At 34.0% G+C, this 27,180-nt stretch overlaps 1 protein-coding gene across 3 annotated transcripts in view; it reads right to left on the bottom strand.

Annotated features, from left to right (window-relative positions):
- Positions 1 to 22,423, bottom strand: part of dnai1.2 (dynein, axonemal, intermediate chain 1, paralog 2) — a 57,291-nt gene extending 34,868 nt beyond the window's left edge. Inside the window, exons 1-12 of one of the 3 annotated variants that reach the window (XM_061932223.1) lie at positions 22,268 to 22,423; positions 22,138 to 22,182; positions 21,971 to 22,063; positions 21,827 to 21,907; positions 15,065 to 15,191; positions 12,062 to 12,111; positions 10,590 to 10,742; positions 9,162 to 9,221; positions 7,968 to 8,066; positions 7,359 to 7,443; positions 5,700 to 5,817; positions 5,590 to 5,633 (exon numbers count right to left, since the gene is read on the bottom strand). In XM_061932223.1, coding sequence (XP_061788207.1) covers positions 5,590 to 5,633; positions 5,700 to 5,817; positions 7,359 to 7,443; positions 7,968 to 8,066; positions 9,162 to 9,221; positions 10,590 to 10,742; positions 12,062 to 12,111; positions 15,065 to 15,191; positions 21,827 to 21,907; positions 21,971 to 22,063; positions 22,138 to 22,182; positions 22,268 to 22,303 — 991 coding nt within the window. In that variant the 5' untranslated portion in view covers positions 22,304 to 22,423. Of the gene's footprint in view, positions 1 to 5,589; positions 5,634 to 5,699; positions 5,818 to 7,358; positions 7,444 to 7,946; positions 8,067 to 9,161; positions 9,222 to 10,589; positions 10,743 to 12,061; positions 12,112 to 15,064; positions 15,192 to 21,826; positions 21,908 to 21,970; positions 22,064 to 22,137; positions 22,183 to 22,267 lie in introns of all 3 variants that reach the window. The other 2 variants (XM_061932221.1, XM_061932222.2) reach the window with 2 other exon arrangements.
- Between the last annotated feature and the right edge of the window lie 4,757 nt (positions 22,424 to 27,180).

The following is a 27,180-nucleotide window of genomic DNA, read 5'->3' as shown; positions in this document are numbered from 1 at the left end:
TGCCTTATTTTTTTAGTACTTTTTTAAACATACATCGTTCCAAAAAATAACTATGAACAAAAAGCAATGTTGTTAGGATCTATTTATATATTTATTTCATATCAAATATTCCACTAACAATATTTTTATGGGGAAAATATTTCAAGAAATATACAAAAAAATAAGTAAACTCTGTCAACAAATAGATCTGAGGTTGATCTATAGATATAAAAGTGTTGAAAGTTTAAAAAAAGGCAGCGGCCAAAAGCAGCGGCTGTTTACAACCCCACGTCCCTTTAGAAACAGCTGTTGCCATGTAATCAGGGAAAGTCCAAATCAGAGCGGTTTTTTTGTTTGTTTGTTTTTTTACCTGAAAACGGTCATTGCTCAAAATCGTATAATTGACGGATGTATCTGAAGTTGGTCTAAAGATTTGAAAGTAAAAACAATAAATAGTGATGTATGCCTTATTTTTTTAGTACTTTTTTAAACATACATCGTCCCAAAAAAATAACTATGAACCAAAAGCAATGTTGTTAGGATCTATTTACATATTTATTTCACATCAAATATTCCACTTTAAATATTTTTATGGGGAAATATTTCAAGAAATATACAAACAAAGAAGTAAACTTTGTCAACAAATAGATCTGAAGTTGATCTATAGATATAAAAGTGTTGAAAGTTTAAAAAAAAGGCAGCGGCCAAAGGCAGCGGCTGTTTACAACCCCACGTCCCTTTAGAAACAGCTGTTGCCATGTAATCAGGGAAAGTCCAAATAAAATAGGAGGCGTACAATCTTTCGTCAGAGCGTTTTTTTTTGTTTGTTTTTTTACCTGAAAACTGTCATTGCTCAAAATCGTATAATTGACGTATGTATCTGAAGTTGGTCTAAAGATTTGAAAGTAAAAGCAATAAATAGTGATATATGCCTTTTTTTTTTTTTAATACTTTTTGATCCCCGAGACTTTTTTTCAACATTCATCGTTCAAAGAAATAATTATGAACCAAAAGCAATTTTGTCAGGATTTATTTACATATTTATTTCACATCAAATATTCCACTTTGAATATTTTTATGGGGAAAATATTTCAAGAAATATACAAAAAAAATAAGTAAACTCTGTCAACAAATAGATCTGAAGTTGATCTATAGATATAAAAGTGTTGAAAGTTTAAAAAAAGGCAGCGGCCAAAGGCAGCGGCTGTTTACAACCCCACGTCCCTTTAGAAACAGCTGTTGCCATGTAATCAGGGAAAGTCCAAATCAGAGCGGTTTTTTTGTTTGTTTGTTTTTTTACCTGAAAACGGTCATTGCTCAAAATTGTATAATTGACGGATGTATCTGAAGTTGGTCTAAAGATTTGAAAGTAAAAACAATAAATAGTGATATATGCCTTATTTTTTTTTTTATACTTTTTGATCCCCGAGACTTTTTTTCAACATTCATCGTTCAAAGAAATAATTATGAACCAAAAGCAATTTTGTCAGGATTTATTTACATATTTATTTCACATCAAATATTCCACTTTGAATATTTTTATGGGGAAAATATTTCAAGAAATATACAAAAAAAATAAGTAAACTCTGTCAACAAATAGATCTGAAGTTGATCTATAGATATAAAAGTGTTGAAAGTTTAAAAAAAGGCAGCGGCCAAAGGCAGCGGCTGTTTACAACCCCACGTCCCTTTAGAAACAGCTGTTGCCATGTAATCAGGGAAAGTCCAAATCAGAGCGGTTTTTTTGTTTGTTTGTTTTTTTACCTGAAAACGGTCATTGCTCAAAATTGTATAATTGACGGATGTATCTGAAGTTGGTCTAAAGATTTGAAAGTAAAAACAATAAATAGTGATATATGCCTTATTTTTTTAGTACTTTTTTAAACATACATCGTTCCAAAAAATAACTATGAACAAAAAGCAATGTTGTTAGGATCTATTTATATATTTATTTCACATCGAATATTCCACTTTAAATATTTTTATGGGGAAATATTTCAAGAAATATACAAAAAAATAAGTAAACTCTGTCAACAAATAGATCTGAAGTTGATCTATAGATATAAAAGTGTTGAAAGTTTAAAAAAAGGCAGCGGCCAAAGGCAGCGGCTGTTTACAACCCCCCGTCCCTTTAGAAACAGCTGTTGCCATGTAATCAGGGAAAGTCCAAATAAAAGAGGAGGCGTACAATCTTTCGTCAGAGCGTTTTTTTTTGTTTTTTTGTACCTGAAAACGGTCATTGCTCAAAATCGTATAATTGATGGATGTATCTGAAGTTGGTCTAAAGATTTGAAAGTAAAAACAATAATTAGTGATACATGCCTTATTTTTTTAATACTTTTTGATCCCCGAGACTTTTTTTCAACATTCATCATTCAAAGAAATAATTATGAACCAAAAGCAATTTTGTTAGGATTTATTTACATATTTATTTCAACATCAAATATTCCACTAACAATATTTTTATGGGGAAAATATTTCAAGAAATATAGAAAAAAAAAAGTAAACTCTGTCAACAAATAGATCTGAAGTTGATCTATAGATATAAAAGTGTTGAAAGTTTCAAAAAAGGCAGCGGCCAAAAGCAGCGGCTGTTTACAACCCCCCGTCCCTTTAGAAACAGCTGTTGCCATGTAATCAGGGAAAGTCCAAATAAAAGAGGAGGCGTACAATCTTTCGTCAGAGCGTTTTTTTTTGTTTTGTTTTTTTTACCTGAAAACGGTCATTGCTCAAAATCGTATAATTGACGGATGTATCTGAAGTTGGTCTAAAGATTTGAAAGTAAAAACAATAAATAGTGATATATGCCTTATTTTTTTAAATACTTTTTGATCCCTGAGACTTTTTTTCAACATTCATCGTTCAAAGACATAACTATGAACCAAAAGCAATTTTGTTAGGATTTATTTACATATTTATTTCACATCAAATATTCCACTAACAATATTCTTATGGGGAAAATATTTCAAGAAATATACAAAAAAAATAAGTAAACTCTGTCAACAAATAGAAAGTTGATCTATAGATATAAAAGTGTTGAAAGTTTTAAAAAAAGGCAGCGGCCAAAGGCAGCGGCTGTTTACAACCCCCCGTCCCTTTAGAAACAGCTGTTGCCATGTAATCAGGGAAAGTCCAAATAAAATAGGAGGCGTACAATCTTTCGTCAGAGCGTTTTTTTTTGTTGTTTTTTACCTGAAAACGGTCATTGCTCAAAATCGTATAATTGACGTATGTATCTGAAGTTGGTCTAAAGATTTGAAAGTAAAAACAATAATTAGTGATATATGCCTTATTTTTTTAATACTTTTTGATCCCTGAGACTTTTTTTCAACACTCATCGTTCAAAGAAATAATTATGAACCAAAAGCAATTTTGTTAGGATTTATTTACATATTTATTTCACATCAAATATTCCACTAACAATATTTTTATGGGGAAAATATTTCAAGAAATATACAAAAAAATAAGTAAACTCTGTCAACAAATAGATCTGAAGTTGATCTATAGATATAAAAGTGTTGAAAGTTTAAAAAAAGGCAGCGGCCAAAGGCAGCGGCCAAAGGCAGCGGCTGTTTACAACCCCCCGTCCCTTTAGAAACAGCTGTTGCCATGATTCATTCCTCATATAAACGGGAAGATAAGGACATGCTATCAGTTGTCATCAAAGTGAGAGCAGACATTGTACAGTAAGATATCATTTTATTATGTTTGTAATTAGTATTTCTTGTTTAGCATAGCTATACACTTGTGATTTAGGGCTATATAAATAAACATTGATTGATTGATTGATATACTGCTACATGATACTATAGCAGGGGTCCCCAAACTTTTTGACCTGGGGGCCGCATTGGGTTAAAAAATGTGGCCGGAGGCCGGACTATGTAATACAAAACTCAAAGCCAGTGAAGTTGTCACGTTGTGTAAATGGTAAATAAAAACAGAATACTTAATTGAATAGTCTGCAAAGACAAGATACTTAACATTTGAACTGGAAAACCTTGCTATTATTTTGCGAAAATTAACTTAATTGGAATTTGATGCCTGCAACATGGTTTAAAAAAAAAAAGCTGGCACAAGTGGCAAAAAAGACTGAGAAAGTTGAGGAATGCTCATCATAATCTTATTTGGAACATCCCACAGGTGAACAGGCTAATTGGGAACAGGTGGGTGCCATGATTGGGTATAAAAGCAGCTTCCATGAAATGCTCAGTCGTTCACAAGCAAGGACGGGCGAGGGTCACCACTTTGTCAACAAATGCCTGAGCAAATTGTTTAAGAACAACATTTCTCAACCAGCTATTGCAAGGAATTGTAGGTATTTTATCATCTAAGCTCCGTAAAATCATCAAAAGGTTCAGAGAATCTGGAGAAATCACTGCACGTAAGCCATGATATTACGCACCTTGGATCCCTCGGGCGGTACCGCATCAAAAAGCGACATCAGTGTGTAAAGGATATCACCACCTGGGCTCAGGAACACTTCAGAAAAACCACTGTCAGTAACTACAGTTGGTCGCTACATCTGTAAGTGCAAGTTAAAACTCTACTATGCAAAGCAAAAGCCATTTATCAACAACACCCGAGCTCATCTAAGATGGACTGATGCAAAGTGGAAAAGTCTTCTGTGGTCGGAGGAGTCCACATTTTGGAAACTGCGGATGTTGTGTCCTCCGGAACAAAGAGGAAAAGAACCATCCGGATTGTTATAGGCAGCATGTGTGATGGTATGGGGGTGTATTAGTGCCCAAGACATGGGTAACTTACACATCTGTGAAGGCACCATTAATGCTGAAAGGTACATACAGCTTTTGGAGCAACATATGTTGCCATCCAAGCAACGTCACCATGGACGCCCCTGCTTATTTCAGCGAGACGATGCCAAGCCACGTGTTACAACAGCGTGGCTTCGTAGTAAAAGACTGGCCTGCCTGTAGTCCAGACCTGTCTCCCATTGAAAATATGAAGGCTAAAATATGAGAAGGGAGACTATTGAACAACTTAAGCTGTACATCAAGCAAGAATGGGAAAGAATTCCACTTCAAAAATGTGTCTCCTCAGTTCCCAAACCTTTACTGAGTGTTGTTAAAAGGAAAGGCCATGTAACACACTGGTAAAAATGCCTTTTTTTGCAATGTGTTGCTGCCTAAGTTCATAGTTATTTGCAAAAAAAAATGTAGTTTCTCAGTTTGAACATGAAATATGTTGTCTTTGCAGTCTATTCAAATGAATATAAGTTGAAAAGGATTTGTTGTATTCTCTTTTTATTTCCCATTTACACAACGTGACAACTTCACCGCTTTTCGGCTTTTGTGCATATGTTCTGCAGTGTGGTGGAGCTGCCGCGGGTGCGAGGGACATCGCACCTCCACGCGCTTGGAGGTGCGCTCAGCGCGGCTCCCAGATGATTGCGCACTGGTGTGCGTCTGGGCCGTGACAGCGTGGCACGCATTGAATGTCTGTGCTGCATTGGATCAGTCTCCTTTCTTTAACAGGCAAAAGCTTTATAACCTCACTAATGCCTTGCATCGTCTATATTAGATATATGACAACGGGCGGGTGGCGGATGGCGGGCGGGTGCGGTTTTGATTAAATGTTAGTGTGACTCCTTACATGATCCCAGTCCCACAGCAAACAGATCCGGGTAGTTGTCATTCCTGTAAGACACGACGCGGTTCATTACCGCGGTCACACCTAAAGTTCTCCACACATCCACAACCTACCAGCAGAGGGCGGTGACACACATCACTTTGGCCTTTTCATAGGTGAACTTCCACAGGGGAAGAAGAGTGCCCTCCTGCTCCCGAAATTCATCCGCCGCATCCTCAAAGTATTTAAAATCTGAGACAACATCCGAGAAACAGCAAGGTTAATTAGATTTGACAACCATTTTAGTTGTTTTATTTTTAAAGAAATACTGTTACCTGATACAAATAATAATCCAATCCAATCCACTTGATTTATAAAGCATATTTAAACAACAAAATGTTTCCAAAGTGCTGCACAACGATATTAAAAATTATCCATCCATTCATCCATCTTCTTCCGCTTATCCGAGGTCGGGTCGCGGGGGCAGCAGCCTAAGCAGGGAAGCCCAGACTTCCCTCTCCCCAGCCACTTCGTCCAGCTCTTCCTGTGGGACCCCGAGGCGTTCCCAGGCCAGCCGGGAGACATAGTCTTCCCAACGTGTCCTGGGTCTTCCCCGTGGCCTCCTACCGGTCGGACGTGCCCTAAACACCTCCCTAGGGAGGCGATCGGGTGGCATCCTGACCAGATGCCCGAACCACCTCATCTGGCTCCTCTCCATGCGGAGGAGCAGCGGCTTTACTTTGAGCTCCCCCCGGATGGCAGAGCTTCTCACCCTATCTCTAAGGGAGAGACCCGCCACCCGGCGGAGGAAACTCATTTGTACCTGTGATCTTGTCCTTTCGGTCATAACCCAAAGCTCATGACCATAGGTGAGGATGGGAACGTAGATCGACCGGTAAATTGAGAGCTTTGCCTTCCGGCTCAGCTCCTTCTTCACCACAACGGATCGATACAGCGTCCGCATTACTGAAGACGCCGCACCGATCCGCCTGTCGATCTCACGATCCACTCTTCCCTCACTCGTGAACAAGACTCCGAGGTACTTGAACTCCTCCACTTGGGGCAGGGTCTCCTCCCCAACCCGAAGATGGCATTCCACCCTTTTCCGGGCGAGAACCATGGACTCGGACTTGGAGGTGCTGATTCTCATCCCAGTCGCTTCACACTCGGCTGCGAACCGATCCAGCGAGAGCTGGAGATCCTGGCCAGATGAAGCCATCAGGACCACATCATCTGCAAAAAGCAGAGACCTAATCCTGCAGCCACCAAACCAGATCCCCTCAACGCCTTGACTGCGCCTAGAAATTCTGTCCATAAAGGTTATGAACAGAATCGGTGACAAAGGGCAGCCTTGGCGGAGTCCAACCCTCACTGGAAACGTGTCCGACTTACTGCCGGCAATGCGGACCAAGCTCTGACACTGATCATACAGGGAGCGGACTGCCACAATCAGACAGTCCGATACCCCATACTCTCTGAGCACTCCCCACAGGACTTCCCGGGGTACACGGTCGAATGCCTTCTCCAAGTCCACAAAGCACATGTAGACTGGTTGGGCAAACTCCCATGCACCCTCAAGGACCCTGCCGAGAGTATAGAGCTGGTCCACAGTTCCACGACCAGGACGAAAACCACACTGTTCCTCCTGAATCCGAGGTATTAAAAATTATATTCCAATATTATCCTTAGCTCCACCAATGACTGAATAAAAAAAACAAGAACAAAAAACAACAACAACAAACAAACAATATAAAATAAATATGATTAAAGTGATTTTAAAGGCATAAAAGTACCTTGTGCTATTTCATGACAAGTATTCTGGTTGACCATTCGCTCCAAAACCTTGATGGCCGTGGTCATTTTGTGCTGGTCGTCACTCTGCAGATATAAAAACTATCACTGGTTGGAAAACGACTTTATATTCCAGACTATAAGCCGCTACTTTTATGGATTTTTCTTTACTAATGTCCACGATGTTTTGCATTCTTCAAATACTTTTCAGAGACACTGAAAAAGGTGTGTTAATGTTTCTACTATGGCGCCATCTTTTGGACGAGTTTGCAGAGATATAACCTAAGTTCATATAGAAAGATAGAAATATTACAGAGATATAACCTAAGGTCATAAAGAAAGATATAAATATTACAGAGATATAACCTAAGTTCATAAAGAAAGATATAAATATTACAGAGATATAACCTAAGTTCATACAGAAAGATAGAAATATTACAGAGATATAACCTAAGTTCATAGAGAAAGATATAAATATTACAGAGATATAACCTAAGTTCATAGAGAAAGATAGAAATATTACAGAGATATAACCTAAGTTCATAGAGAAAGATATAAATATTACAGAGATATAACCTAAGTTGACTTACCGCTGTGTCATTGAGCATCACCTTTTTTTGGTTTTTGTCGCCATCTTTCCTCGGTTTCTGTTTCTCTTTTTTCATTTCTTGCTTGTGCATCTCCTCCACGTATGCGTCATAAATGTCCCACTGCAGTGTTCCATCAGCAGGATGTGGAATAAAGATGTGGAATAAAGACGTGGAATAAAGATGTGGAATAAAGATGTGGAATAAAGACGTGGAATAGAGATGTGGAATAAAGATGTGGAATAAAGATGTGGAATTAAGATGTGGAATAAATATGTGGAATAAAGATGTGGAATAAAGATGTGGAATAAAGATGTGGAATACAGATGTGACAGATGTTTACGCATAGAGGATTTAAACAACATTCACACATCAAACATTGCACACAATGAATGTGACTTGAATTTGAATTTTCGGAATTAAGAATAAAGATGTGTAATAAAGACGATAATACAGATGTGGAATACAGATGTGGAATACAGATGTGGAATAAAGATGTGGAATAAAGATGTGGAATAAAGATGTGGAATAAATATGTGGAATTATGACGTGGAATACAGATATGGAATAAAGATGTGGAATAAAGATGTGGAATAAAGACGTGGAATAAAGATGTGGAATAAAGATGTGGAATAAAGACGTGAATAAAGACGTGAAATAAAGATGTGGCATAAAGACGTGGAATAAAGATGTGAAATAAAGATGTGGCATAAAGACGTGGAATAGATACGTGGAATAGAGATGTGGAATAAAGATGTGGAATAAAGACATGGAATAAAGATGTGGAATAAGACGTGGAATAAAGATGTGGAATACATTTGTGGAATAAAGACGTGGAATAAATATGTGGAATAAAGACGTAGAATAAAGATGTCGAATAAAGACGTGGCATAACTATGTGGAATGAAGACTTGGAATAAAGATGTGGAATAAAGACGCGGAATAAAGACGTGGAATAAAGACGTGGAATAGATATGTGGAATAAAGACGCAGAATAAAGATGTGGAATAAAGACGTGGCATAAATATGTGGAATAAAGACGTGGAATAAAGATGTGGAATAGAGATTGTGGAATAAAGATGTGGAATACATTTGTGGAACAAAGACGTGGAATAAAGACGTGGAATAAAGATGTGGAATAGAGATGTGGAATAAAGACGTGGAAAAAAGATGTGGAATAAAGATGTGGAATAAAGATTGTCTCTTCCAATAACTCACCTGGCTGGCGGCGGCCGAGTAGTTACGGCGTGGCGGCGGTGCAGTCTGGCAGCTTCTATCCTGCAGGAAGGCAAGAATTAACATGACTTATTCCATGATTACTTTCACATGTTTTAGACCGCAGGCGTCAAATTCAAGTCACATTCATTGTGTGCAATGTTTGATGTGTGAATGTTGTTTAAATCCTCTATGCGTAAACATCTGTCATTCATTTTCTGAACGTACTAATACGGAACCATCTATTGAATTGAAGTCAAATACACGTTATGCTTTTGTAATGTTTACTTTATGTTGATATTTCCAGTCTTACAAGCCTAAACGAAGGAGGAAGTGTAAAGAAATCAAACCGAGTAAGGAAAAGATTTCAAAAGAAGGAACGTCAATCTTGTAGAGCTTCATGCTGTTAACTATCTGCCTGGCTGCGCATGCTAAAAATGAGTAGTGCTGGCAGAATAATTAATTTATTGAGTGTTTACTTTGTAATGAAGTAAACTAAGTCTCAAAGGAAGACAACCTGACGAAACATCCACATGTTGGGCTCTTGCAACTGCGGCCCTCTTCATTATGTAATTGGAAAGCACCCATTTACTGTAATATGTTGTAAAAAACAACAACCATACATTTTCCGGTAAAAGTCCGGTGACTAAGCTGTTAGAATAATCATGTAAATATTATCACATAACTTTAGTATGCTTAAAGTCTGCTGCTATAATTATTAGCTATTGTGCTCAAGCTGTACTTTTTCTATCTGTGCAAGGACAACAACCTCAGCCGCAGATGTTATCTTTGTTTGTAGCCCGCTAACAGCCAAGGACTTCATGGACCTCAACGAAGAGAAGACGACGGCACGCAGACGAAGCAGAGACAAGGCGAAATCACAAGGCCCCCCCCCCAGCACATTCCGTCACGTATTGTGCGTACTGGAAGCTGCTTTGCATGATATATGTGACCACTCCTTTTAGAGGCGGCCTCAGTGATGTCGACTGGGTAACTCCTGAATAAATAGAGGGACGCGGGAGCGTAGGGCGAGACTGTGACTAAGTGTGCAGCTCCATGCGTTCTCCTCATGAGCTAAATTGAACTCTGTCTCTGCATGATTCCTTGCTTCTGGTCTGTTTAATAAATGTCATCGGTGGTTGAACCTGACGTAAGCTGCCATATTTTTTTAATGTGAAAAAAACAAACATATATAACCAAAATAATTCCCGGCTGGCCTGGGAACGCCTCGGGATCCCCCCGGGAAGAGCTGGACGAAGTGGCTGGGGAGAGGAATTTTTGGGCTTCCCTACTTAGGCTGCTGCCCCCGCGACCCACAGTACGTTCACAACAATGTGGCCCTTAAATAAAAAGAGATTGACACCCTGTACCGGACATTTTTGTCATATTGTGAAGAAAAAAAAACCCGACATTAGGTGTTCTCCTTCCTACCCGCAGTGCATTGTTGAGGGTCTGAGAGGCTCTCTGGATGTAGTTGAACTGGTTCGTACATTTGGGCTCCTGATTGTTTGTTTTGGAGGCAACACTGTCTGCTCGGTCGTCTTCTCCGGCCTCCTCTTCCTCGCCTCCATCCCTCGGTGCATCCTACGTGAAAACAACCAAAGTGTTGAAGTTCAAATCAAACTGTTAGAATAATTGTTTGTAAGTTATCACAAAAAAACTTTGTGTTGAAATGAGTTCCAGGCAAAAAGACAAAAGGCTGTCTTTGAAACCGACCAAGAAGAAGGCTCGCAAAACTCCACTGGGACTTCAAAGCGGAGAGATGACAGGATCTGCCCAATTTCCAGACGAACTCTTTTGGAAGTATTTTACGAACTCTTTTTGAACTCAATCAATCAATCAATCAATCAATGTTTATTTATATAGCCCTAAATAACAAGTGTCTCAAAGGGCTGCACAAGCCACAACGACATCCTCGGTACAGAGCCCACATAAGGGCAAGGAAAAACTCACCCCAGTGGGACGTCGATGTGAATGACTATGAGAAACCTTGGAGAGGACCGCATATGTGGGTAACCCCCGCCCCCTCTAGAGGAGACCGAAAGCAATGGATGTCGAGTGGGTCTGACATAATATTGTGAGAGTCCAGTCCATAGTGGATCCAGCATAACAGTAAGAGTCCAGTCCACAGTAGGGGCAGCAGGAAACCATTCCGAGCGGAGACGGGTCAGCAGCGCAGAGATGTTCCCAACCGATATACAGGCGAGCGGTCCACCCCGGGTCCCGACCCCGGACAGCCAGCACCCCATCCACGGCCACCGGACCTGTGTGTCTCCCCTTCCACAAGGGGTAGGGGGGAGCAGAGGAGAAAAGAAAAGAAACGGCAGATCAACTGGTCTAAAAAAAAGAGGGGGCTATTCAAAGGCTAGAGTATACAAATGAGTTTTGAGATGGGACTTAAATGCTTCTACTGAGGTAGCATCTCTAATTGTTACCGGGAGGGCATTCCATAGTACTGGAGCCCCAATAGAAAACGCTCTACAGCCCGCAGACTTTTTTTTGGGCTCTGGGAATCACTAATAAGCCGGAGTTCTTTGAACGCAGATTTATTGCCGGGACATATGGTACAATACTATTATATGGAACTCTTTTTGAACTATTTTACGACCTCTCCTTTTGAATTGTTCGGAAACCAAAGGCAACGCTGTTTACGACCCACTTCCCTCTGAAAGCAGCTGTGGTCAGTTGGGGGAGAAAGTCAAATAGAGAAGGAAGAGTGCAATCTTTGGGCAGAGCGTGCTGGAGATTGTAGAAGGATACAATGTCCGGGTGACTCTCCTCAATATATTGAGTCCAAATTGAATTCTGTCTCAGTTTAATTCTTTGCCTCTTGTCTTGTTTAATAGATGTCATCAGTGTTTGAACCTGACACAAACATTAAATGAATAAATGATATAATTTACCAAAATGTCCGTTTTTTCTTCCTCTGGTCCAGAATCCACTGCGAGTGACTCTGGAAACAACACAAACATGAACTTTATTAGTACAGTACACTTCAGTGCCATTCTGTACGTCACATGGTAATAGTGGCATCTAGTGGCTCAAAGTAAGTACTACACCAAAAACCAAGAGAACAACTCTGCCCAGAACTCACATACACTATATTGCCAAAAGTATTTGGCCACCTGCCTTGACTCACATATGCAATCCCGTTCCTAACCCATAGGGTTCAATATGACCTTTTGCAGCTATTACAGCTTCAACTCTTCTGGGAAGGCTGTCCACAAGGTTGAGGAGTGTGTGTATAGGACTTTTCAACCATTCTTCTAAAAGCGCATTGGTGAGGTCACACACTGATGTTGGGGCTCTCAGTCTCCGTTCTAATTTATCCCAAAGGTGTTATATGGGGTTCAGGTCAGGACTCTGTGCAGGCCAGTCAAGTTCATCCACATCAAACTCAGTCATCCATGTCTTTATGGATCTTGCTTTGTGCACTGGTGCACAGTCATGTTGGAAGAGGAAGGGGCCCCGCTGCAAACTGTTCCCACAAGGTTGGGAGCATGGAATTGTCCAAAATGTTTTGGTATCCTGGAGCAGTCACCTGTGGCTGGTGTGTGGCCAAGTCAGCATTTCTCAAAGTGTGGGGCGCGCCCCACTGGTGGGGAATAGAGACATGACAGGTGGGGCGCGAGGAACGGGAGGAAATTTCACTTTAAATTTTTTTTTTTTATTATTATATTCTTAGATTATTTTTTTTACTATGCTTTCATTTTCTATACACACTGTAAATCACTATGTGATTCTGTCTGTGAAATCTGCTATATAAATAAATGGAAATTACCGGTACTTATTTTTACTGTAGGCTTTATATTTCTCGGTACGAGCGAAAGTTTGACAGACATAGCAACAGTAACTAATGGGGGCGGGGCTAAGCGGAACAAACTTTCGCGCGGATGGGTAGCAGGCTAATGTGTGGACCACAATTACACAAATATATACATTTGTGACTCGCACCTCAAAGGTCGTCGAGCCAGAGCCAGCGCCTGCAGAGAAACAAAAATGTGACGGGCACACACTGTGTCATTCACCGGGAAGCACTCGCGTCAAGGCAGCTCAGCCCCGAACTCAATGAGGTTTTAACATGTTGTGAGCGCGGTAAATTTGATCAAAACACGACCACTGAAAGTGCGACTGTTCTCTGCACTGTGTGAGGAAATGGGAGCTGATCATACAGCCGTGCTGTTTCACAGTGAAGCAAGGTGGCTCTCCTGGGGGAAAGTGCTGTCACTTGCCCTGTCTTGCCAAATGCATAGCTCCTCCTTTTTTTTTTTTTGCAAAGATTGCAAAGTGGCACTTTTATTGTATTTATTATTGAACTTGATGCAAGTTATTTGATTTATTATTGAACTTGATGCAAGTTATAACACTTTTGTTTTATTTATTATTGAACTTGATGCAAGTTATAACACTTTTTTTGATTTATTATTGAACTGGATGCAAGTTATTTGATTTATTATTGAACTTGATGCAAGTTATAACACTTTTTTTTATTATTGAACTTGATGCAAGTTATAACACTTTTGTTTTATTTATTATTGAACTTGATGCAAGTTATAACACTTTTTTTGATTTATTATTGAACTTGATGCAAGTTATTTGATTTATTATTGAACTTGATGCAAGTTATAACACTTTTTTTTATTATTGAACTTGATGCAAGTTATAACACTTTTGTTTTATTTATTATTGAACTTGATGCAAGTTATAACACTTTTTTTGATTTATTATTGAACTTGATGCAAGTTATTTGATTTATTATTGAACTTGATGCAAGTTATAACACTTTTTTTATTATTGAACTTGATGCAAGTTATAACACTTTTGTTTTATTTATTATTGAACTTGATGCAAGTTATAACACTTTTTTTGATTTATTATTGAACTTGATGCAAGTTATAACACTTTTGTTTTATTTATTATTGAACTTGATGCAAGTTATAACACTTTTTTTGATTTATTATTGAACTTGATGCAAGTTATTTGATTTATTATTGAACTTGATGCAAGTTATAACACTTTTTTTGATTTATTATTGAACTTGATGCAAGTTATTTGATTTATTATTGAACTTGATGCAAGTTATAACACTTTTTTTGATTTATTATTGAACGTGATGCAAGTTATAACACTTTTTGATTTATTATTGAACTTGATGCAAGTTATAACACTTTTTTGATTTATTGAACTTGATGCAAGTTATAACACTTTTTTTGATTTATTATTGAACTTGATGCAAGTTATAACACTTTTATTTGATTTATTATTGAACTTGATGCAAGTTATAACACTTTTTCTGATTTATTATTGAACGTGATGCAAGTTATAACACTTTTTTTGATTTATTATTGAACTTGATGCAAGTTATAACAGTTTTTTTGATTTATTATTGAACGTGATGCAAGTTATAACACTTTTTTTGATTTATTATTGAACTTGATGCAAGTTATAACAGTTTTTTTGATTTATTATTGAACGTGATGCAAGTTATAACACTTTTTTTGATTTATTATTGAACTTGATGCAAGTTATAACACTTTTTTTGATTTATTATTGAACTTGATGCAAGTTATTTTATTTATTATTGATCTTGATGCAAGTTATACCACAGCTGCACAGTTATTTTATTTATTATTGAACTTAATGTTATTTTATGTTATTGAGTTCGAATGTATACAACTTGATGTTCAATAAATTTGAAAATGTTAAAGCTTGGCATTAGCGCTCTGTTGGGGCGATGGGGGCAGGTGGGGCTTGAAAACTCCCCCTTGTCCAAAGTGGGGGATGACAAAAAAAGTTTGAGAACCACTGGGCCAAGTGATTAGGACACCTGATTCTGATCATTTGGATGGGTGGCCAAATACTTTTGGCAATATAGTGTATTTAGGGACTGGAATGAAAAATGTGACCTTCAGCAAGGTCTTTATGGGCCGCCAGGCGACGAGCCTCATCCGAGTCCTGATGGATGAGACACCCGTCCAGGACAAAGTGGACCGCCATCTGATCCACAGCGCTGGTCAGCTTGAAGGCCCCTTCCTGGAAAAGCAACATGGAGGGGTCATGACCTGGGGGTCCTTGGACCGGGTGATTTATGACGGTCAGATGAAAAAGATAAGCACCGTTTTGTGTTTTTTAATTATACAAAATCTACTTTTTCTGGTGTAATTACCAGTAGGGTTGCAAAATTCCGGGAGTATTCAAAGTTGGAAACTTTCCATGGGAGTTAACGGGATTGAATGGGAATAAACATTGAATGCAACATGCTAGATCTTGCAGCATGATAATTTGCTAAAACAACCTGATTTAATGCAAATTCAGTAGAATTTTAACCCTGCACTGTGCATTCCTCCATCACACGTGCACTGCATTCTTCCATCACATGCACAGATCATTCCCAGCATGCTACACACTTTTATTCAGGAAATAAAGGTAACCTGCATCCTGGTCAAATAGAACTGCAAATTAAGCACCGAAGCTCACATTGCTAATGCTAACGTTTACGTTAGCATATGCTAATGTATTGCTAAGGTTTGTGTTCTTCCCATACCTTTACATATTTTTGCCCTAAATTAAGCATCTTAAAGCATAAAAATGGTAAAACAACTTAAAATATTAATTATACACTATATTCATTTATGTATTTTGCCATAAATTAAGCATTTTAAAGTATACAAATGGTAAAACAACTTCAAATATTAATTCTACATTATATATTTTATGTATTCTTTCGCTAAATTAAGCATAAAAATGGTAAAACAAATTAAAATATTAATTTACAGTATATTTTTAACGTATGTTTGCCCTGAATTAAGCATTTTAAAGCATTTAAAGGGTAAAACAACTTAAAATATTAATTCTACAGTATATATTTTTTCATATTTGTACCTTGAATTAAGCATTTTAAAGCATAAAAATGGTAAAACAACTTCAAATATTAATTCTACATTATATATTTTATGTATTCTTTCCCTAAATTAAGCATAAAAATGGTAAAACAAATTAAAATATTAATTCTACAGTATATATTTTCTTACGTATGTTTGCCCTAAATTAAGCATTTTAAAGCATTTAAAGGGTAAAACAACTTAAAATATTAATTCTACAGTATATATTTTTTTACATATTTTTACCCTAAATTAAGCATTTTAAAGCATAAAATATGGTAAAACAACTTAAAATATTAATTCTACATTATATGTATTTTTCTAACATATTTTTGCTTTAAATTAAGCAATTTAAAGCATAAAAATGGTAAAACAACTTAAAATATTAATTCTACAGTATATTTGTTTGCATATTTGTGCCCTAAATTAAGCATTTTAAAGCATAAAAATGGTAAAACAACTTAAAATATTAATTCTACAGTATATGTTTAACGTATTTTTGCCCTGAATTAAGCATTTTAAAGCATACAAATGGTAAAACAACTTAAAATATTAATTCTACAGTATATTTTTAACGTATTTTTGCCCTGAATTAAGCATTTTAAAGCATACAAATGGTAAAACAACTTAAAATATTACTTCTACAATACATTTTTTTTACGTATGTTTGCCCTAAATTAAGCATTTTAAAGCATACAAATGGTAAAACAACTTAAAATATTACTTCTACAGTATATGTATTTTTCTAACATATTTTTGCCCTAAATTAAGCATTTTAAAGCAAAAAAATGGTAAAACAACTTAAAATATTAATTCTACAGTATATTTGTTTACATATTTGTGCCCTAAATTAAGCATTTTAAAGCATAAAAATGGTAAAACAACTTAAAATATTAATTCTACAGTATATTTTTAACGTATTTTTGCCCTGAATTAAGCATTTTAAAGCATACAAATGGTAAAACAACTTAAAATATTGATTCCACAGTAGATTTTTTTACGTATTTGTGCCCTAAATTAAGTATTTTAAAGCATAGAAATGGTAAAAAAAAACAACTTAAAATATTAATTCCACAGTATATTTTTTTTAACATATTTTTGCCCTAAATTAAGCATTTTAAAGCATAAAAATGGTAAAACAACTTAAAATATTAATTGTACAGTATATTCTTTTACATATTTGTGCCCTAAATTAAGCATTTTAAATCATAATAAAAATGGTAAAACAGCTTAAAATATTAATTCTACAGTATATTTTTTTGTACATATTTCGGCCCTAAATTAAGCATTTTAAAGCATAAAAATGGTAAAACAACTTAAAATATCAATTCTACAGTATGTTTTTTTTACGTATTTTTGCCCTAAATTAAAAATTTTAAAGCATAAAAATGGTGAAACAACTTAAAATATTAATTGTACAGTATATTTTTTTAACGTATTTGTGCCCTAAATTAAGCATTTTATAGCATAAGAATGGTAAAAAAAAACTTAAAGTATTACTTCTACAGTATATTTTTTTTACGTATTTTTGCCCTAAATTAAGCATTTTAAAGCATTTAATTGGTAAAACAACTTAAAACATTAATTCTACAGTATATATATATTTTTACGTATTTTTGCCCTAAATTAAGCATTTTAAAGCATAAAAATGGTAAAACAACTTAAAATATCAATTCTACAGTATAATTTTTATGTATTCTTGCCCTAAATTAAGCATTTTAAAGTTAACAAATAGTAAAACAACTTAAAATATGTATTCTACAGTATATTTTTTTACATATTTGTGCCCTAAATTAGGCATTTTAAAGCATAAAAATGGTAAAACAACTTAAAATATTAATTGTACAGTATTTTTTTTATTATTATTTTTTACATATTTTTGCCCTAAACTAAGCATTTTAAAGCATAAGAATGGTAAAACAACTTAAAATATTAATTCTACAGTATATATATTTTTTACGTATTTTTGCCCGAAATTAAGCATTTTAAAGCACAAAAATGGTAAAACAACTTAAAATATTAATTCTACAGTATATATATTTTTAACATATTTTTGCCCGAAATTAAGCATTTTAAAGCCTAAAAATGGTAAATCAACTTAAAATATTAATCTACAGTATATATATTTTTTTACATATTGTTGCCCTAAATGAAGCATTTTAAAGCATAAAATGGTAAAACAACTTAGAATGTTAATTCTACAGTATATTTTTTTTATGTATTATTGTCCTAAATTAAGCATATTAAAGCATAAAATGGTAAAACAACTTAAAACATTAATTATACAGTATATTTTTTTAATCCATTTTTGCCCTAAATTAAGCATTTCAAAGCATAAACATGATAAAACAACTTAAAATATTAATTCCACAGGAGATTTTTTTTACGTATTTGTGCCCTAAATAAAGCATTTTAAAGCATACAAATTGCAAAACAACTTAAAATATTAATTCCACAGGAGATTTTTTTTACGTATTTGTGGCCTAAATTAAGCATTTTAAAGCATAAAAATGGTAAAACAACTTAAAATATTAATTCTACAGTGTAAGTTTTATGTATTCTTGCCCTAAATTAAGCATTTTAAAGCATACAAATTGTAAAACAACTTAAAATATGTATTCTACAATATATTTTTTTTTTTACATATTTTTGAACTAAACTAAGCATTTTAAAGCATAAGAATGGTAAAACAACTTAAAATATTACTTCTACAGTATATATATATTTTTTTTACGTATTTTTGCCCTAAATTAAGCATTTTAAAGCATAAAAATGGTAAAACAACTTAAAATACTAATTCTACAGTATATATTTTTTAACATATTTTTGCCCGAAATAAAGCATTTTAAAGCCTAAAAATGCTAAATCAACTTAAAATATTAATCTACAGTATATATATTTTTTTACATATTGTTGCCCTAAATGAAGCATTTTAAAGCATAAAATGGTAAAACAACTTAAAATATTAATTCTACACTATATTTGTTTATATATTTTCCCTAAATTAAGCATTTTAAAGCATAACAATGGTAAAACAACTTAGAATGTTAATTGTACAGTATATTGTTTAATGTATTTTTGTCCTAAATTAAGCATATTAAAGCATAAAATGGTAAAGTAACTTGAAATGTTAATTTTAAAGTATATATATTTTTTTAACGTATTTTTGCCCTAAATTAAGCATTTTTAAGCATAAAAATGGTAAAACAACTTAAAATATCAATTCTACAGTATAATGTTTATGTATTCTTGCCCTAAATTAAGCATTTTAAAGTTAACAAATTGTAAAACAACTTAAAATATGTATTCTACAGTATATATTTTTTTACATATTTGTGCCCTAAATTAGGCATTTTAAAGCATAAAAATGGTAAAACAACTTAAAATATTAATTGTACAGTATTTTTTTTATTTATTTTTTTACATATTTTTGCCTTAAACTAAGCATTTTAAAGCATAAGAATGGTAAAACAACTTAAAATATTAATTCTACAGTATATATTTTTTTTATGTATTTTTGCCCTAAATTAAGCATTTTAAAGCATAAAAATGGTAAAACAACTTAAAATATCAATTCTACAGTATAATTTTTATGTATTCTTGCCCTAAATTAAGCATTTTAAAGTTAATAAATTGTAAAACAACTTAAAATATGTATTCTACAGTATATATATATATTTTTTTACATATTTGTGCCCTAAATTAGGCATTTTAAAGCATAAAAATGGTAAAACAACTTAAAATATTAATTGTACAGTATTTTTTTTTTTTTTTTTTTTTCTTACATATTTTTGCCCTAAACTAAGCATTTTAAAGCATAAGAATGGTAAAACAACTTAAAATATTAATTCTACAGTATATATTTTTTTTAACATATTTTTGCCCTAAATTAAGCATTTTAAAGCATAAAAATGGTAAAACAACTTAAAATATTAATTCTACAGTATATATTTTTTTAACATATTTTTGCCCGAAATTAAGCATTTTAAAGCCTAAAAATGGTAAATCAACTTAAAATATTAATCTACAGTATATATATATTTTTTTTACATATTGTTGCCCTAAATGAAGCATTTTAAAGCATAAAATGGTAAAACAACTTAGAATGTTAATTCTACAGTATATTTTTTATGTATTATTGTCCTAAATTAAGCATATTAAAGCATAAAATGGTAAAACAACTTAAAATATTAATTATACAGTATATTTTTTCTTAATCCATTTTTGCCCTAAATTAAGCATTTTAAAGCATAAAAATAATAAAACAACTTAAAATATTAATTCTACACTATATTTGTTTATATATTTTGCCCTAAATTAAGCATTTTAAAGTTAACAAATTGTAAAACAACTTAAAATATGTATTCTACAGTATATTTTTTTTACATATTTGTGCCCTAAATTAGGCATTTTAAAGCATAAAAATGGTCAAACTTCTTAAAATATTAATTGTACAGTATTTTTTAATTTTTTATTTTTACATATTTTTGCCCTAAACTAAGCATTTTAAAGCATAAAAATGGTAAAACAACTTAAAATATTAATTATACAGTATATTTTTTTAATCCATTTTTGCCCTAAATTAAGCATTTTAAAACATACAAATGATAAAACAACTTAAAATATTAATTCTACACTATATTTGTTTATATATTTTGCCCTAAATTAAGCATTTTAAAGCATAAAAATGGTAAAAACAACTTAGAATGTTAATTCTACAGTATATTTTTTAATGTATTTTTGTCCTAAATTAAGCATATTAAAGCATAAAATGGTAAAGTAACTTAAAATGTTAATTTTAAAGTATATATTTTTTTTAACGTATTTTTGCCCTAAATTAAGCATTTTTAAGCATAAAAATGGTAAAACAACTTAAAATATTAATTCTACAGTACATATATATAAATGGTAAATGGGTTATACTTGTATAGCGCTTTTCTACCTTCAAGGTACTCAAAGCGCTTTGACACTATTTCCACATTCACCCATTCACACACACATTCACACACTGATGGCGGGAGCTGCCATGCAAGTACTTAGTCTTTGCTCCACAGTAAGTCTTTGCTGTCGTCCAGCATTCTGTTTTTAATTTGTAGCCAATTCAGTTTTAGTTTTGTTCTGCATAGCCTTCCCTAAGCTTCAATGCCTTTTCTTTATATATAAAATATATATATTTTAACATATTTTTGCCCTAAATTAAGCATTTTAAAGCATAAAAATAGTAAAACAACTTAAAATAATAATTCTACAGTATATATATATATATATATATATATATTTAGGGCATATATATATATATATATATATATATATATATATATATATATATATATATATATATATATATATATATATATATATTTAGGGCAAAAATATGTAAAAAAAAAAAAATATATATATATATATATATATATATATATTTATATATTTTACATATTTTTGCCCTAAATTAAGCATTTTAAAGCATAAAATAGTAAACCAACTTCAAATATTAATTGTACAGTAGTGTCGGCCCCTAAATAAGACCAAACCAATCAGAGCGCGCCGTTCACTATAGTGGCCACTGATTGGCTCTAGCTATGTGGGTGTTATTTTGTGTCTTTCGTAACGTAAGAAGGTAATAAACAGTTTTTCATGTGTGCTGGTCATGAAAATATTCTATTGATGAAATAGAAAATAATACGCCTCTGTCAGGCCCGGAACCAATTAACAGCGCTAAACAAGGGTTGACTGTACCTAAAATTGCTTAAAAAGAGTATAAATCAAACAAAAATAAAACATCCTTACCTTGAAGCTGTATCGGACAATATTTTGAGGGGCATGTGGATTTTTTGCGGTCAGGATCCTTGTGATTTCCTCTTTCAGTTCCTGTGGAAACACGCCCACGGATCATCATGTGTGAGGGTCAGAGGTCACAACGATCGGTCTTACAGCATCAGTGAGCTCCAGTTGATCCGCAGGTTTATTAAGTTTCCCCTGGAGCTTTTCTTCCCAACTGTAATCACCATTGTCATCTTCCTCCTCCTGCAATATTGCACCTTTTACACCATTTCAAGGCAAATATTACTTCTTTCTTTTTTGTCTTGCATGTGACTCACCTTTCTTTTATTTGTAGCTTTTTGCGACTTTGCACCAAGTACCTTCTAGTCACACAACAAACAGCAGGTTGCAAAAACTCTTGAGTGAAATTAGAAATAGAGCAGCTAATTAATTAATTTTTAACCTTACCTTTTTCACCGGGGCTGCAGCGTTACTCGTCGGCATGTCTTGTTAAAAGTGTTGTATTGGAGTCAAACTACAGAGGAAACGCTGCTGTAGTGGAAGACAGGCTGCTGCGGCTGTGTATTGGTTGCCATGACAACCAACAGGGCCGGCAGGTATCCCTACCACTAGAGGCGCTAGAGAGACTGCATGCAATGGAGTGTGAAGGAGCTTTTAGTGTTTTCTTTCTTTTCTGGACATTTTGGCAACTCTCTAAGCTGGATATATGTTGGAAATTATATTATGTTTGCCTCTAATGCGTACCAAATTATAATTATTGTGATTATTATCGGTATTTATGACTTTGTCCTTAACGCTGACATTTTTAACACGCTGAATAATATGAACCAATCAGCATCCCTTATTCCAATCAGATCCAAAAAATTAGTGCACCAACTTTCTTCGATATATTCCACATTTGGCCAATGACAGAGACATTCTCTTCCGGCTTCATTATCATATTTCAACGTTTAACCAATCATTGAGGATGGCGGCATTCCGCTACCTCCCAACAAAGCTACTTGTTTTCGGCTCTGAAAAAAAAATTTGAGAAGGAATTTTACCTTTGCAACCTCATGATACTATTGGCTAAGTTTTATATTCATAAATGTAAGTTTATCAATACCCGACCTGTTTTTTTGTGCCTTTAAATAAGAATTATAACTCTACGTTAAAACACTCTCTACTAGAGATGCGCGGACAGGCAATTTATTTCATCCGCAACCGCGTCAGAAAGTCGTCAACCATCCGCCATCCACCCGATGTAACGTTTGATCAGCACTGCACCCGCCCGCCATCCGCCCGCACCCGCCCGTTGTTATATATCTAATATAGACGATGCAAGGCATTAGTGAGCCTCACTAATGCCTTTAGTTAAATGTTTGTAATGCAACCTTTAAAAATCATTACGCGGTGATCGCGGTCCCAAAAATAAACTTTTCTTGCATGATAATGTCCAGAAAAATTCGCTTTATATTACTATAGAGTCCTTTTAACGAATGAGTTTGATGGTTTATCACAAACCTTAAATGAAAGAAGTCCTTTGTTCTCCTGCACCATGCATGCACTTTGGCCTTGCTTCGTGTTTGGTGCGCAATCCTGTCGGCTGTATTTCACAGCACGACATACTGTTAAAAGTGTTTATACTATTTATGCTTTCAAGTCCAAGTTGAAGAAATCTTGTTAAATGTTGACAGCATAACTACCAAAATACAGAAGTATGTCCTTAATATTTTTGCAGTGCTATTTCTGTTGAAAAGTTCAAATGATTACATTAGAGATGTGATGTGCCACTTTTCAAGTGTCTGATGGCTTCAATTAATTTTCATTAATTTTTCATATTTTGAATTCTTTTGAAAGGCTTACAAAAAAACTACATTTGAATTGTAATTCCATGCTATTGACAGGACTATTAATTTTAATGAAGTTATCTTACCATGTTTACAGTATGATAATTGTGATAGAAATGTGAATTTTAGGCACAGAATATTTTTTACAATTGAACAAGGCAGTAGATTATACAAGCTTGGACAGAAAGTTAATAATGACACCATTTTTTTTTTAAATGGAATTGTTTAGTACTGTTTTACCATTTGTTTACTGTAAAAAGTGTTTATACTGTTTATACTTTCAATTAACAAATTGAAGTCTTGTGAAAGGTTGACAGGATAACTGGCATTAACTGTCAAAATAATTTCAAACTATTGAAGTTAGCTTACAGAATAAACATGTCAATCAACCCATATGATTTTTGCTGTAATATTTTTGTTTTGAAAAGTCACTGTGACTGATAGAAAAGTGATGGTTTTAGCAACATTTTAACCTGTCTGAATGCTAATAATCATTTTGCGTCGGGGGGCGAAGCCCTGAACCCTCCACCAGGACTTTGTCCTGGACCTACCGGGGCCTGCGGCCCTTGGACCCTGGCTACTAGGTTTTTCTGATTTCAAAAGTTGGCAGGTATGGTGAGGTTATAAAGCTTTTGCCTGTTAAAGAAAGGAGACTGATCCAATGCAGCACAGACTTTCGCGTGCCACGCTGTCACGACCCAGACGCACACCAGTGCGCAATCATATGGGAGCCGCGCTGAGCGCACCTCCAAGCGCGTCTCGCTGCCGGCGACGGCCAGGCATGGGCCCGACGCTCCAGCGCCATCCATTTTCAGGGCTAGTTGATTCGGCAGGTGGGTTGTTACACACTCCTTAGCGGGTTCCGACTTCCATGGCCACCGTCCTGCTCTCTATATCAACCAGGGTGAGCCCGCGCGGGGATAAAATCTTATTTTTTTTTATTTCATCCGCCCGATCCGCGGATAATCCGCGGACTCCGCGGTTGTGTTCGCAAACCGCGCACCTCTACTCTCTACCTCTAACCACCAAAAAGCTGTGAAAACAATGATGCTGTGTTCCAAATTTAAATTATTACTATTATTTTTTTTATTTTTATTAAATCAACATATAAAACACAAGATACACTTACAATTAGTGCACCAACCCAAAAAACCTCCCTCCCCCATTTACACTCATTCACACAAAAGGGTTGTTTCTTTCTGTTATTAATATTCTGGTTCCTACAATATATAACAATACAAGCTGCAAGGGATACAGTTATTAATATTAACAATATAAATATATATAACAATACAATCTGCAAGGGATACTGTTATTAATATTAACAATATAACAATATATATCAATACAATCTGCAAGGGATACAGTTATTAATATTAACAATATAACAATATATATCAATACAGTCTGCAAGGGATACAGTCCGTAAGCACACATGATTGCTGGTTCATTAATAGTACTAACCTTTAACACTTAATTTGACTCATTTTCATTAATTACTAGTTTCTATGTAACTGTTTTTATATTGTTTTACTTTCTTTTTTATTCAAGAAAATGTTTTTGATTTATTTATCTTATTTTATTGTATTAATTATTTTTAAAAAGGACCTTATCTTCTCCAGACCAGGTTGTCAATGCAATTAGATTGTTTAAAGGGTTCTTAAAAACCAGGTCCAGTCCAGGTTATGTCCAGGTCGGGCTCAGCAACACACACCTTCATTTATGTACACTCAAAATTAGAGAACTCAACAACAGATTGCATATAATCTGTAAACAAAATTACATTTTCAAAATAAGCATTTATATATAGTCCAGATTATGTCCAGGTCGGGCTTATTTAAATTATTTACTGAACTTGTGTGAGCCTATGGCTTTGCACTTTGTTATATATATATATATATATATATATATATATATATATATATATATATATATATATATATATATATATATATATATATATATATATATATATATATATATATATATTAAGGCTGCAACTAACAACTAATTTGATAATTGACTAATCTGTCGATTATTACTTCGATTAATCGATTGATAATCGGATAAAAGAGACAAACTACATTTATATCCTTTCCAGTATTTTATTGAAAAAAAAAACCAGCATACTGGCACCATACTTATTTTGATTAATGTTTCTCAACTGTTTGTAAATGTTGCAGTTTATAAATAAAGGTTTATAAAAAAAATAAAATAAATGAAAATAATAATAAAAAATAAAAAATAATTATATATATATATATATATATATATATATATATATATATATATATATATATATATATATATATATATATATATATATATATATATATATCATTCTGTTTTAGTTACTTTATTGAATTTACAACCCCCTGGCGCTGTTTTGTACTGTTTGTGTATTGTTTTTGTACTGTTTTTGTACTTATGTTTATTATTATTGTTTCTCGATTGTTTGTAAATGTTGCAGTTTATAAATAAAGGTTTATAAAATTCCAAAAAAAAAAAAAAAAAATCGGCTTGTCACCATCATTACACTGATTTTGACACTGCGAGATACATACAAAATTTAAAATTAATTCTGCAGTATTTTTATTTTATTTATTTATTTATTTTTTTACATATTTTTGCCTTAAATTAAGCATTTTAAAGCATAAAATGCTTTTTTTTTTTGGCATAAAAAAATAGAATCATGTGTGCTTACGGACTGTATCCCTACAGACTGTATTGATATACATTGATATATAATGTAGGAACCACAATATTAATAACTGAAAGAAACAATCCTGCAATGTTGCAGTTTTTAAATAAAGGTTTATAAAATAAAAAAATAAAAAAATAAAAATTTCGGCTCGTCACCATCAAATAAAAACAACATTTTACACTGATTTTGACACTGCGAGATACCGTACATACAAAATTTAAATATTAATTCTGCAGTATTTTTTATTTTTTTTTTACATATTTTTGCCCTAAATTAAGCATTTTAAAGCATAAAATGCTTTTTTTTTTTTTTTTTGGCATAAAAAAATACAATCATGTGTGCTTACGGACTGTATCCCTACATACTGTATTGATATATATTGATAAATAATGTAGGAACCAGAATATTAATAACAGAAAGAAACAACCCTTTTGTGTGAATGAGTGTAAATGGGGGAGGGAGGTTTTTTGGGTTGGTGCACTAATTGTAAGTGTATCTTGTGTTTTTTATGTTGATTTAATAAAAAAATAAAATAAAATAAAAAAATTAAAGTTTATTTTATTTTATTATTATTATTTTTTTAATTTCTTGTGCGGCCCGGTACCAATCGATCCACGGACCGGTACCGGGCCGCGGCCCGGTGGTTGGGGACCACTGCCTTAATTCATTAGACACGAAAAATAACAGTCGGGTGACGTCATTGTGATCGCGTCTCTGATTGGACGGCGCACTCATGAATATTTAAAGAACCGGAAGTGAGGCGGCGCTGCTGTCTAGCTGTCGAGTCACCTCTGAGGGGACGCAGGCGAACAAGCCGCTAGAATGCT

The sequence above is a fragment of the Nerophis lumbriciformis genome, linkage group LG38 (assembly GCF_033978685.3).
Source record: "Nerophis lumbriciformis linkage group LG38, RoL_Nlum_v2.1, whole genome shotgun sequence".
NCBI lineage: Eukaryota > Metazoa > Chordata > Actinopteri > Syngnathiformes > Syngnathidae > Nerophis > Nerophis lumbriciformis.
Note: the sequence above shows the minus strand (reverse complement) of the source record. Positions and strands in the feature narration are given on the sequence as shown.